This window comes from Triturus cristatus, chromosome 7, assembly GCF_964204655.1.
Source record: "Triturus cristatus chromosome 7, aTriCri1.1, whole genome shotgun sequence".
NCBI lineage: Eukaryota > Metazoa > Chordata > Amphibia > Caudata > Salamandridae > Triturus > Triturus cristatus.
Window position 1 is genome coordinate 431,814,115 of NC_140590.1, and position 13,798 is coordinate 431,827,912.

Below are 13,798 nucleotides of genomic sequence, written 5' to 3' on the forward strand. Positions count from 1 at the left end.
CCCAGTGCCACCAGGTCTCTGAAACGTCAAGTCAGTCCCTGACTCAATCAACCAATACCCACCGGCCACGCCCCCCTGCCCGCCCCGCACTCCCCCGCGCGCCGCCGCCCCATCCTCTGACCGTGCCCCCCCAACGCCACCCCCCACCGCCCTCTCCCTGGCCGTGCACATCTCCCCCACTTACGCACCGTCTCCTCAATCAACTGTCGCTGCTTCCGGATGCGCTCCTCCAACGACATCCCCTCCCACCGGTCGTCCCACCTGACCTCGCCCCTGCCCACGCCCGACGCCCCGCGACCGCACCCCTGGATGGGCCAGGGGCCTCATGGCCAGATCCCCGTGTTGCCTTTGCCCCCCCGCCCCCCAACCTTCCCCTAGCCCCCACCCAGGACTCCCGGGGACTGGTCCCCTCACCCACCCACCCTCGCCGACTCACTGCCAGATAGATACAGTGCAAAATCCTCCCCCACCGGCTTCTCACTCTCCTCCCCCGGGTCGCTGTCCTCACTGTACTCAACCAGGCCCCCGCCCCTCCCCCGCCCAAGCGCAACGTCCCCCCCGCGCTCTGCCCACACCCCTCCCATGGCCGCCCCCGTGGGACCCCCTGCTCCAGAATCGCCCAGCCCCCCGCCCCCCCCGCTCCCCCGCCCCACAAACTCCAGTGGCCCCCAGCGCAGGGAGGCTCATACGCCAATCCCCACGCTTCCCCCCAGATCCTGCTCTCCTGCCCCCCCGCACGGTCCCTGCATGCTTCTTAGGAGGCGGTTCCTCCATACATTCTGCCACTGCCGCCGCCACCCCCGCGGAGGCCGAGCGCGGCATCCGGGTCATCCCCACCCATGCCTGGTCTAAAACCCCCGACCGCAGGAGATCCGCTCTCCCAGCGCGGCCGAGGAGCTGCAGTGCTGCGCGCACCGCAGCGTCATCTGGCCTCTGCCCCGCGCCTACCTCCATCGTCGATCAGTCGCCTCCGCGCCGCCAAGATCCCCGCCTCCGCCGATGTATGCCCCGCTGACAGGCCGCCACCCGTCGCCAGACCGGGCCGCCTCGTGTCCGCTGCTCTGCTCCCGAAGGCCCCGACACAGCTCCAATCCCGATCCCAACCCTTCCAAAACAACCTAACTAACCCACCCTGAGGCGCTGGGGAAAGGAAGAGGAAGGACTTCCTCTCCCAGCCCCCTTTATCCTCCTAACACGACCCCACCCCTAATCCCACCCCTTCCACACCCTGTCCCTCCCTTGCACGAAATCCCCGGGGGAAGACTAGTCTGCTGACCTTTCTTCCCCCGGGGGCCGCATTACGCCGCATTTGAGCTACGATATGCATAGCATCTCAGAGTATACTTGTAGTATCGTAGCTCACATGTGGCTTAATGCGGCAGAGCCCAAATTAATTCAGGTTCTGCCGCTTTATGCTGAATTTGAGCTACAATACTCGCTGGTCTTGATGCCGACACGGTTCTGGATGTAATATGCTGGTGACAGTACAATCAATCAGTTTGTGAGATTGTCACATGCCAAGGTTAGGTGCTACAATACTATTGGCACCCGATACAAGTGAAACAACGGATTTGGTACTTTGGTACAGCTATCAAACTGCTCAATATTCATTGGGCATCATGTTGTGACTTTGGGAGTGTCTTGAAATTTCTAGTTTATACAAGCGAAATTACCCCCACAAGCCCCGAAGAAGTCTCAGCTAAGGGACAAAACGCGTTGGCTACATCAAAATTTAGAGAAAAAAGGTTTTAAAAAAAGTATAAGAAGATTGCGAATAAAGAAACCCTTTTTAAGAAAAACATTGATGGTGTCTGTGTACTATGTCATTCAAATTATTTTTACATTTCGTATGACGAATGGTGGGTGCTGAGTCATCTTTTTGCAAATAAATTATTTATGCCAATTGAGAGTAAGCCAATGTTACCATGTTTAGATGTGAGAGAACAAGCACCTTAGCGCTGGTTGGTGGTGGTAAAGTTCACAGAGTAATAAAAGCTAACAAAAGCAAGTTCAGAAAACAGGAGGGGTGAAGGCAAAAAGTTTGGGGTGACCCTGCAAAGATGGCCAAGTCCAACTGTAAGCCATACTGAAGAAAGGCTAAGCTGTGACCCATAGAATGCGCTAAAAAGAACTGTGACTGGAAGTATGCGCTGCTTCTGTCCTCCTTCCCCCGTATTATGTCATGTAGTCTGTCCTCACACCATGGGTTTGTTCTTCTAAAAATCCACTGACCCTGCCCTGTGAAAACAACCTCTTTTATAGTTAATAGCTGTACATCAGTGCTAATGAAGTGTATTTTCCCTTATTAATGTAATATATTTTGAAGATTTGTAAAGCACTGAATGCTGCCCTGGTTTTTTTTTCAAGCGCTAAACGAAAACGTGGATGTATTCCTTTTTGATGAAAAATTGTCTTTACCATAGCATTCCTTAATATTTTAATTCATTCATATATGTCATTAAAACTGCTATTTTCATATTCAACAATGATGTTTGCACCAATAATTAATAGATAAATGAACTCACAGGCTATTGAAGATAGAGAATGCAGCAGTGATTTGTCTTGTTCATTTCACAGACCTACTCAGGCCTTTTCTGTGTAACTGTCAACCCCTACAAGTGGCTGCCAGTGTACAACCCGGAGGTGGTGACTGCCTACCGAGGGAAGAAGCGCCAGGAGGCCCCCCCACACATCTTCTCCATTTCTGACAATGCCTATCAATCTATGCTAAACGGTAAGAACACATCTTTATCGTGTTAAAACGAAGTGAAATTCACACAGCACATCTGGCCACTGGATTACACGTCTGGCCCAATTCATAAACTGAGTTTAAGAGCAAACCCTAGACTAGCGACCCCACTGCATTGGCACTGAAATTAGGGGTGCTGGCGTGCTGCAGCACCTCCAGAAATATTCATGCTGGAGTTCAGAAGGTTAATGAGCAATAAAGATGCCTTCAAATGTTGTGTGCATCCCATTGCATTGTCTGTGTGTTCAAAGACAAAGGTCGAATGTCAGACTATATCTTCTGACAAATTGCTGCTTATTCAGAAACTGGAGGGTACTTTTATTTCTCCTACTGCAAAGTGAGAGGAGTTTGTAAAAGTGATCTAGCTGGCAGTCCTGCTGGGGTACAGGAAACGAAAAGAAAGGCTGTGCATGTCACTTTTTTTCTAGCACACATTTAAAAATCAGAAAATCAACTATACACATTTCGTATTATATCAGCAATTAGAAAATCACACATGAAGCACTTTTTTTTGTAATTTTGAGGTGTGATGGAAACAAAGATTTTAATTGGAGCAAAATAACTCAAAACACTTTCTCACATGTGTTTTTGCTCTAAATATTTTCACCAGTAAATCTGTCTGCATAGGCAAATTTAGTGGCCACTTCAGCAGAAAATATTTTGTCTGTAAATGATAATGTGCTATCTCATCAGTGCTCCAAAATGCACCATCATCTACATACCACACCCATACCACTCTCCTGCTGAATGGGTGTACCACATTTGCAACACTTGTTTTTTTGTATGACGCTTGGATCTTTCACAATCCCTATGACTTTGGTGAGATAACATTAATACAAATTGTTCTAGCACCATAGACTAAGGCATACAGGTAATGTATATAAAAAATATATGTTAGACTACTTCTCGAACTTTTTACGGTCTCGCCTAAAGACAGCTCTAGCTAGATGCTGAGACTTATTGGTGTTACATAACACACATATGTATTCACATACTTGTCCAGCATCAGCAAGGGACTTTTAAACTCATTCAGCCATTGGCTACTGCGGTTCATCTGGCTTTATCCCTTGGCAAGGAGGGTTGTCTATCAGCGCTGGTATCATCCCACTGTACTTCCTATTACAAACGCCACATTAGTAGTTACACACACATGCTTCCCCCATCCTCGCTCGGGGTCTCTTTCTGCTTTCCCTCTGCCTTGACAGGGCTCACCACAGTATCACAGATATATATATATATATTTTTTTTTTTAAACTTTTTATTTTTGCATTTTAAAGTCAACATACAGCTTGGTCAAAAGGGTGTGATATAACACAGATTAACAGCATAATTACCAGTGCAGAAGCAGGAGAGGGGAAGGCATTGTAGATGGGCACAACAGGCCTCGGCAGCCATCATCGAGGCAGGCAGTAGCTTCAAACAGTACAATGGGACAATCGACAGGTTACACAGAAGGGCATCTGAGGGTGCACGAAGCCAAGCGTTCCCCCACGCCAGCCACTCGCAGGCCCATACCATGTGTGATGCAGGCGCGCGGGGGGGGGCACTCGGTGCAAAGTATCCCACCATCCTCCACCCAGATGGCAATGACCCAGGACAACCAAACCCCAGTGCATGCGGGGCAATCACAAAACGGGACCCTACTCTGGCAGCCCGCCCTCCCCAGCGGCCCCTTCAGCTAAGAGGTAACACCGCAATGGAGCCCAGATGTCTGTGGGGCGCGATGCTGTCGGCAAGAGCTCAGCGTATGTGCAGATCTGTTCCTGGTAGTAAGTTAGGTCGCGCAACCAGTCCTTGAACTTCGGGGCCCTGCCCCGACCCCAACGACATGCAACTCTTCTCTTTGCAATCAGTAAGGCCAGTGCGATGAATTTGCGGTGCGCTGCCTGTATGGGCTCCACGTATCCCAGCAGGGCCAAAAGGGGTGAGGGCTCAACTACCGAGTTGATCATCTTGGAGAGAGCTTCACAAACATAGCCCCAAAAACGGTGCACTGCCTCGCAATCCCACGCCAAGTGCAGAAAGTCAGCCCCAGGAGCGTGGCACCTATCGCAGCGGTCATTATCCCTGAGTCAAAAACGACACAGACGCACGGGGGTGTAATATAATCTATGGATGAACTTATAATGTATGATTCTGAATCTGCTGCTAGAGGAGATGTGCTCTGTCTGCAGTAGGCAGAACTCCCACTGCTTATCCGTCAGCTGGGCGTGCAGCTCTCGGTCCCACTTGTCCCTCGCCGCCAGTCTCGGAGCGATCATGCTTGAGTGCACCGATCTGTATATTTTAGAAACTAGCTTGACAGGGGTTTCATCTAGAAGAATTTGTTGCAACGGCGCCATGGGTGGGGGTTCCCGTGGAAAGTTGGGTGTGAGCGCCCGTATCCCCTGACGAAGCCGAAGATACAGGAATACGTCTAGATGGGAAGGCTGTATGCTCTCATAAAGGTGGTCAATCGTCCGGAATTCACCATTATGATATAAATCTCCCCACGTCACCACACCGACAGCCCGAAGCAGCCTCCGGAAGCCAACCTCCTGAAGCAGGGGCATGTCAGGGTGATAAGCGAGGGGCAAAAGCAGTGCATATAGCAAAGCCAACCCCATCTTGGCAGTCAATTCGCTCCATGCCGACACCGTGCTGGCCACTGTGGACGGCGTCTTATCCCTACCCGCCACCGGGATATACAATGCGCCCTCGATAGGAATCGGGTGTGCCAGCCAGTGTTCGGCAGCTAGTTGGGGCATATATCTAGGTTGCCGGATCCAAAAATAGGCGTAGTGCGCCTGGGCCGCGCGATAATACAGTTCAAAGTCGGGGATGCCAAAACCGCCCTGGTTGTATGGCTTAACGAGGGTCTCCCACCGAAGACGGGGCGATTTACCGCCCCAAACGAGTCGAATGAGCTCCGCGCGTAACTGTCGGAAAAAAAAGGCACCCGGGTAAAAGGGAATATTCAGAAAGAGATACAGCAGCTGCGGCAAGATCACCATTTTAATCAGGGATGATCTGCCCGCCATGGAGAGGGGCAGAGTAATCTAGCGCGTAATGCAATCGGAAATGCGAGACATTGCCGTGCCATAATTGGCCCTCAGGAGCTCCTCCCTGTCTTTTTCAATGTGTATACCCAGGTATTTAAAGTCACCGTCACACCAGGCGAGGGGGTAATCTAACCCAAAGCGCCCGGTGGAGGGCGTCAGGGGAAGAAAGCAAGACTTGCTCCAGTTTATCTGGACCCCGGAAATCCTGCCAAAGCGGATGAATTCCCGAAGAATCGGATTGAGATTCTCTCTAGGATCGCGCACATAAAGAGTGATATCGTCAGCGTACATAGAAATTAGTATCTGTCTCTGGAAGCATCTCAGCGCTCTGTCTTTATGGTGCTGCCGCAATTTTGCTGCCAGGGGCTCCATGGCTATGGCAAACAGCAGAGGCGACAGAGGGCACCCCTGCCTGGTGCCCCTGGTAATGGAGAATGCATCCGAGAGCCGGCCATTCACCAGTACTTTCGCTCTAGGGCCGATATATAAGAGCTTAATCCAGGACATAAATATGCTAGGGAACCCCATACGCTCCAGTACCTGAAACACATTAACCCATTCCAGGGAGTCAAACGCCTTCGTGGCATCGAGGAAGATTGCGGCCATCGGCTGATCGTCATGCACAGAGTTCAAAATGGAAAAGAACGTGCGCAGGTTATGTGACGTTGCCCGACCGGGCACAAACCCAGCTTGGTCAGGTAGTATCAAGTTGGGAAGTAGCAAATTGATGCGAGTGGCAATAAGCTTGGCAAGGATTTTAACATCACAGTTAAGCAATGAGAGAGGCCGGTAAGAGTCACAGCTAGTCGCCGCTTTACCAGGTTTAAGGAGGGACGTGATAAGGGCCATGCGCATTGAGGGAGGAAGACTGCCCACCTCAAGAGCGTCCTCGTACACCTCTCGCAAGACCGGCGCCATGAAATCAATGTAGGTCTTGTAAAATTCAATAGGTATCCCGTCTAACCCGGCGGCCTTGCCAGACCGCATGTGCATTATGGCCTCCCGCACCTCATCCAATTGGAAAGGGGTGCCCAGGAATTCCCTCTGCGCATCACTTAGCCAGCCGAGAGACACATCCTCTAGGTACTCATGCAAGCAAAGCTCGCCCTCCCTGGCCGAAGTATACAGTCCCTGATAGTGCGTGACAAAAGCATTGAGAATTTGCGCGGTATCTCTGTACAGAGCACCATCCTCCCCAATGAGTTCCACAATGCAGTTGGAAGGTCGCATCAACCTCATCGTTGCAGCCAGGGCCTTACCCGGCCTCTCGCCCTCGCCATACCGACGGGAGGTCCAATACTTGCCCCTGAATTTCACCTCCCTAGCAGCTTCGTCACTATACTCGGTGACTTTGGCACGAATACGCGCTAATGTGGCATCGTCAGGCTTATCAGCCAGCGACGTTTCAAGCGCCTTAAGATCAGTTTCCAGGAGGCGTAGTCGCGCAAGTATGCTCCGCAGGACCCCCGACCCTTTTGCAATGCACACACCACGGAGGGTCACCTTAAAGGCATCCCAGATGGTTGCAACATCTTTTACTGAGTCCTTGTTCCGACGGAAGAAATCTAGGCACGCCTCACGCAGCTCCTCCTGAAACGCGGCATCCAACAGCATCATAGGCTGCAGGCGCCAGGCCGACACCGGGGGGCCAAGATCCGAAGCTCTCAGGGTGACTCGTAGTGGGGAATGATCCGAAAAGGTACGGGGGAGGTGACTTGCCCGGGCCAGCGCCGCATGAAAGCATGGGGCAACGAAGACATAGTCCAGCCGTGCCCAGGTCTTCGCCTGCGCCGTGATGTGAGTGCCCTCCCGCCCAGTCGGATGGAGGTGCCTCCAGACATCAATCAGACCATGCTCCTCAAGTATCTCCAAGAGTGCCTCACGGGAACTAGTGTAGTGATGCGGAGCCAGGTGGGACCTGTCTATCTGAGGATTAAGTGTGGTGTTGAAGTCTCCCCCCCAGATGAGGTGCTGTGGGCCTGCGCCTATTATGTCTGCGCCTAGGTCTGCAAAGAACTGCGGGTCAACCACGTTAGGGCCGTAACAGCAGGCAAGAGTAACCACCATATGCCCCAGCCTACCCCATACCAAACAGTACCTGCCTTGGGTGTCGGTCTTAGTGCCTGCCATAACAAAGGGGGTCCCCTTTTTCACCAGTATTGCAACCCCACGGGAGTATGAAGAATAGGATGAGAAAGCAGTGTATTTAGCCCATCTGCGGGCAAAGGGCTGTGCAGCCTGTGCCCTAAAGTGGGTCTCTTGTAAAAACGCTATGTGTATGGCGTGTCGATCTAAATAGGCGAGGATCTGCCTACGTTTCCTCGGGTCCCCCAGACCCCTAACGTTCCACGTGAGTATGTTCAAGTCAGAGTCTCCCATAGGCAGGCCGGGAAGTAAATGAAATGTGGGCCACAAGCAAAGAGCCTGCAATCCTGTGCCATCGTAGAGGCACGCCTGCCGCCTGCCCAACTTCTATCACACAGACAGCACTAGCATGTTGTATATGTCGCTCGCACGGGCCGCCTCGCAGCCCCATGGAATCACTCCCCGTCAACTCTGCAAACAGCATCCATATGACATCAGCTGCACACAACAATAATACAACAGAAACACCCCGGAAGATCTCCCCGCCCGTCCCCGCATCCATCCCCACTGTGCAATGTACATCTTTCGCCAATACAGGCCTGACAGTTGATGCGGGGTTACCAATCCAAGACAGTAAGGAAAAAAAGGCATCAGTGTAATGCTCTAAAATGCAAGGTATCAAAGCAAGCAGAAAACCTCCAATCCCTCCCCCAACCCACTGAAGCAGCCCCAACGTGCCAGAAACCTCAACCCGCCCCCCTCCCAAACTTTCCACCCAACAGCTCAACAGGAGCAACTTAGTCAATTTGTTCATTGGGGTACACCCTACAGGGGTCATCTAGGGGCCACATACAGCCACCCTCTACACCCAGCGCCCCAACTCCGTTAGGGGAACTAGGGAGGGTGGTGCCTGGAGTACAGTACCAGCCGCCGCCAAACTCCCGGCTGGGACAGTCTTGAGCAGCATCATTGCAGTCGTGCAAGCGGGCACATGCGGTGGACATCCGGTCAGGCACCAGACACGCTGCCCCCAGGAGCAGCAGCAAGCACAAGAAAGCAACAGACAAAAAAGTTACTGGTCATCATCATGTTCAGTACGCTCCTCTAGTCGTCGTTCAGCCCGTGCACACTTCAGAGTTTTCAAAAAGTCCTCCACTTGTTGCGGGTTCATGAAAAAATGTTGCTTAGCTTGGTGTGTAACACGCAGCTTCGCTGGGTATAGCAGCGCATAGTCGATTTGAAGAGCACGAAGTTTTTTCTTTACCTCAATGAATTTACGCCGCTGCTCCTGAACGACCGGTGTGAAATCCGGGAAAACAGTAAAGCTGACACCGTCACAAGAGAGTTGTTGTTTCTGACGCGCAGCCCTCAGCGCAGCGTCACGATCTCTGTAATTTAACAGCCGAGCGATGATGGGTCGCGGTGGAGTCCCGGGCTTGGGCCGCGGCCCAAGGGAACGGTGAGCCCTCTCGACAATAAATTGCTTGGAAAACGCCTCCGGCCCAATGGAGGCTGCGAGCTTCCAACTCCTCATTCTTGGCAGCGATAACTCGAAGGACATTGTCCATTCTCGAGAGCTGGGAGGTATGCGAGACAGCGAGATCGTCAGCATCGGAGATCCGCCTTTCAGCCTCCGTGAGGCGCTCCTCATGCACATCCATCTTCTGTGCAAAGGCATCCATGCGAGAGGAAATGCGATCCACTTTATCAACTACAGTGGCAAACCCTTGCCTCATCTCCTGCATCAACTGCTGAAGTTCGGGCGTTGGAGTGCCCAGGCCCGTGGCCGCCGCCGGCGGGCTGCACGAGCTCTCCGCATCCTGCGTGCTGCGCAACCCCTTTTTGGCCGCTGGGGCTTCGAAAGTGAGCTTCGGCTGTCTACTGTCCTGTTTGCCCATCCTGGGCCCGCTGCTAGAAAGGCGCCGCCAAGGAGGAAGTGGGCACAGTCCACAGGTCACCCCCAATCTCGCAGGACCGGTGCGACTCCAGCTCCAGGTCTTCTAATCATCCGCGCCCAGAAACAGCGGCAAGAACCAGGGCCGGGGAACGGTCTCAAAGGGGCCCAACGGCTGCAGGCACGGCCGGGTAGGGAGAAGGCGAGCCCAAGGATGACACCAGCCAGCGGGGCCAAGACTGTCCGGTCTAGACCCCTGTGCCCCAGCCAGGACCGCCACCAGATGCGTGATAGTCCGCCGCAGCACGGCCCCCGATCGTCCACGAAGCCTGGACAAGGCCCCAGGTCCGGGGGGGGTGGGGGGGGCACCAGCACCACAGCGTGCACCGGTCCCGCAGTCAGGCACAGCGATTAATTCTCCAGAAGCGGGGGGGCCCTGCTACTCAGCACATGCCAGGCACCCCGCCCCGCAATCCAGCAGGCACGGCAATCAACTCTCCAGAAGTGGGGGGGGGGCGCCCATCCAGCACTCGCCATGCTCCCCACCCCGCAGGCCGGCACCAACGTGTTTACAGAGCAAGGTCGAGGGGGGGGAGGGGGTCCGCTCTCACCAGCACCGCACAGCTCCCCGGAACCTAGGCGAACCGTACCTGCAACGGCCTCCGTACGTTCGCCGTTCGTGCTCACATAGCGCACTTCTCCCGCCGGCAGAATACAGTCCTCGAGGCCCAGGGGGTCCCGCTTCGGCAACTCTCTCTGCAGGGCCTACCTGCCTCGTGGCGAGCCCCGGTCTCGCGCAGCTCCGAGGTCCGGCCGCGCGCTGCCCCTCAGGCCGCCTAAGGCACGTTGCGAACCTCGCTGCCTCCGACTCCGTCACGGAAGGTCCCACAGCGCCCAAACTTGCATCGGAGCCTCAGGCAAGTACCCGCAGCAGTATCGCGTACTTTATCGACGGGAAGGCGGCCAGCTGAAAGGATAAACAAAGGATTTCTGCTCCAGGCGGCAGGAGCCTCACAGAAGTGCGGCCATTCTGCGTGCGCGCCCTCTAGCGCCCCCCCACAGATATATTTATGCATATAAGACAAACAGAATTGAGGCGTAGATGTCCATCAAGTTGATTTTTTTTTTAAATTAATGATCAAATTGTAAAATGCCGTTTGTTTTGCGGCAGTCACATTAGGTATGTCGCCTCTTTAAGGCATAGAATTTCCAATAAAGTTACATATATCTAAGAAAATTCTGAAAGTCACACGTTTTTCAAAATGATTATCAATTCTTTACAGGGTTTGAGACTTCATAAAAAATCTGTTTGTTTATTTTAATACTCCATATCCGTTTTCCAATGAATAAACGGCTTTATTTATTGTTTGGTAAGGGTATAATTTTTTTTAAGGGTAGGTTTACGTTAGAACACCGTGATAACACCCTCTGTGCAAGTTGCCACGGTGTGATTAAGTAGCAAGCTTGCCAGCTGATGGAAAGACATACATAGTGTTACTGTCGCGAAATGGCAGGTTGTTTTCTTCAAGGACCACGAGAAATGCCTCCCTACTGTGCATGTAAACTCCTATGAAAAAATCATTGAGCACATCACATCACAAGCCATGTGTCCCACAATAGGAGAACTGGAGCAAAAGATGCCCACCAGATTGAGAATAGAGAGGGCAGAGCAAGTCAAGAAGGGTAGGGACAATGGGCAACCACTCACACAACCCCCCATACATGCCAACTTGGGGAACAGGGAAGGCCAGGCAAGACACTGAGAGAAGCAGCAAGAGCAACAATCACAGAAGCCAAGGCAACAGTGAAGGAATAAAGGAGCACAGAGAGAAGCTAATGGCTGCCCACCAACAACAAACAAGGAGGGGCATCTAATGTACTAAGCAAAAGGGACCATAAACCACACCCAAAGTAGCCACACTAAGCCAACACCGGGCCAGAAGACCACAGTTAAATAACAGCCACAAGCCTAACAGGGAGCCCGGGACAATTAGGTCAAATGTCATCATGACCACCACGCAGGCCTAAGCCAACGAGGGATTCAGAGGTACAGAATGGGAACCAAGGAAAGCAACTGGGCAGCACATGAACCAGGAGTCCAGATTGTCTTAAGCACAGGCCCAGTCCACCCCAAATAAAATCAGGGAGGTGGAAGACTATCTCAGCACAGGGAAATACTGCTATAGACCATTCATGCCTCACATAGCCCCAGTAAAGCAAGGAGAAACAGTGCAGCAGGCAAACACTGAAAGTGACCAGAGAAATGCTACATACATCCCAAAGTCCCATCCCAGGGGGTGGGGGGAGTGCTAGGAGGATAGGCAGAGTAAGGACTCCCAAAGGATGAACAAAGTCCCAAGAGGTGCCTGCAGAACAAAATAAGGGACACCGCCACAAGCCAGCACAGGCAAGGAAGCAAGGAATCACTAGTCCCCACAAGCATCCATAAAATGCACCCCCCACACACACTCAGCAGCCACAGACAAACAAGGAGGGGCTTTAGCGCAGCACTGCCAAGTTAACGCAGACTGACAAGAGCACAGCAGACAGGAAAAAGAAACATGAAGGCACCACAACAGAATGGATAGACTGAAGAAACTGGATTCCCGTGCACGTCAAGCATAGTGTGAAAGAGTAGAAACCAACCCATAGCCCTAGACAGCCCTGGATATACACATTTGTCAATAATCAATAGAGAAGAAGAAAATCCCCTGATTGACAGAACAGAAGTGATGACCTGCTCAAGGGAGAGAAAGTGAAAAGAAGTAAAATATGGGAGAATGGACAATAAATAATGCTTTGGGCTTCAATGCCGAGCTCCCAAAGTGAAACTGTCCAGATGTGAGACCCATGGGCAGCCATACAACCACCTTGCCCAAACAAAGGTGAAACCACAGATGCAGTCCTTGAAATAATGAAGACGAGTCACCCAGTGGAAGGGCTAGAAAACAAGTGTGACCCAACACCAGACAAACTAAAAACAAGGGTCTGCACAAGGTATCCACAAAGCCAAGAAGACAACCCTTCTTTTCCAGCCCCCACCCCCTCCAGGATGCATCTCCCGCCCCACACCTTGGAGAGGCAAAAACAAAATGACCAAACAAAAAACAAGAAGTGCAACCCAGGCCAAAGTGAGACAAAATCAACAATCTCCCGAGCTCCAAAGAAACACCACTCTGCTGAGAAGAACCCAGCAAGCTACCACCTTCCACACCTCACCTGCAGCAGATTAGGGGTGAAGATCTATGTTGTGGTCGCATCGCTGATGAGTCTTCACAGCCTGTCTCGCTCTACACCAAGCGTGCCACAAAGCAGGGTCAGCAAAACTTGGAACCCACCTGCAGAGGGGCTGATCACAAACCAGACCCTTTGAAACCATTTTGAATGTGACAAACTGCATCAAAAAATAAGCAAAAAGAGTGGCTTCATCCCATTGTAAGGGGGTGGGGAATGAATTAAAAAGCAAAAGAATATAAAAAGAAATCTAGAGATGCAGGACTGTCTGAGCAGGGTCCACGTGACCCTGTCTGCTGGAGAACACAGAAAAACAGAAATGATGAGGGTAGGGACTTCAAGGGGAATATGGAGAAGCAGCACATGGAGGGTTTAATCTAGGTCATATTGTGATTAAGGGAAGGTGCACACACCTCATGTTGGAAGGACTGATATGAGTATTGGTTGAAAAAGTTATAATGTATGTGGAAATCCATAGTCATAAACTGTAGATTCTCTTGTACCTGCATGTAAAGTGCAGATATTCTACTTTCTGCATGTCACCTTGTGCTTTGTGCATTATGGTTCTTATTTAGAGTTTAGCCGACAGGGTACTCTATCAAAAACTTTGTGGATGTCCCATTCAGTGTTTTACAAGTCCATTATAGTCCAATTTCAATTTGTCTTTATTTGATCATAAACAATCATAAAAGACTCAAATAAACAGTACAATATAATTTTTGAAAAAGGATAACTTTTTAAAACAAAAGATATTAAAAGAACATCTCATAATAAAATTCCATAAAATTCTAGACA

The 13,798-nt window shown here is 51.5% G+C and overlaps 1 protein-coding gene across 2 annotated transcripts in view; it reads left to right on the plus strand.

The window, feature by feature from the left end:
• Positions 1-13,798, plus strand: part of LOC146809876 (myosin-3-like) — a 290,498-nt gene that overhangs the window by 77,505 nt on the left and 199,195 nt on the right. For both annotated transcript variants that reach the window (XM_085616730.1, XM_085616731.1), the window contains one exon: positions 2,578-2,734. In XM_085616730.1, coding sequence (XP_085472856.1) covers positions 2,578-2,734 — 157 coding nt within the window. The remainder of the gene's footprint in view (positions 1-2,577; positions 2,735-13,798) is intronic.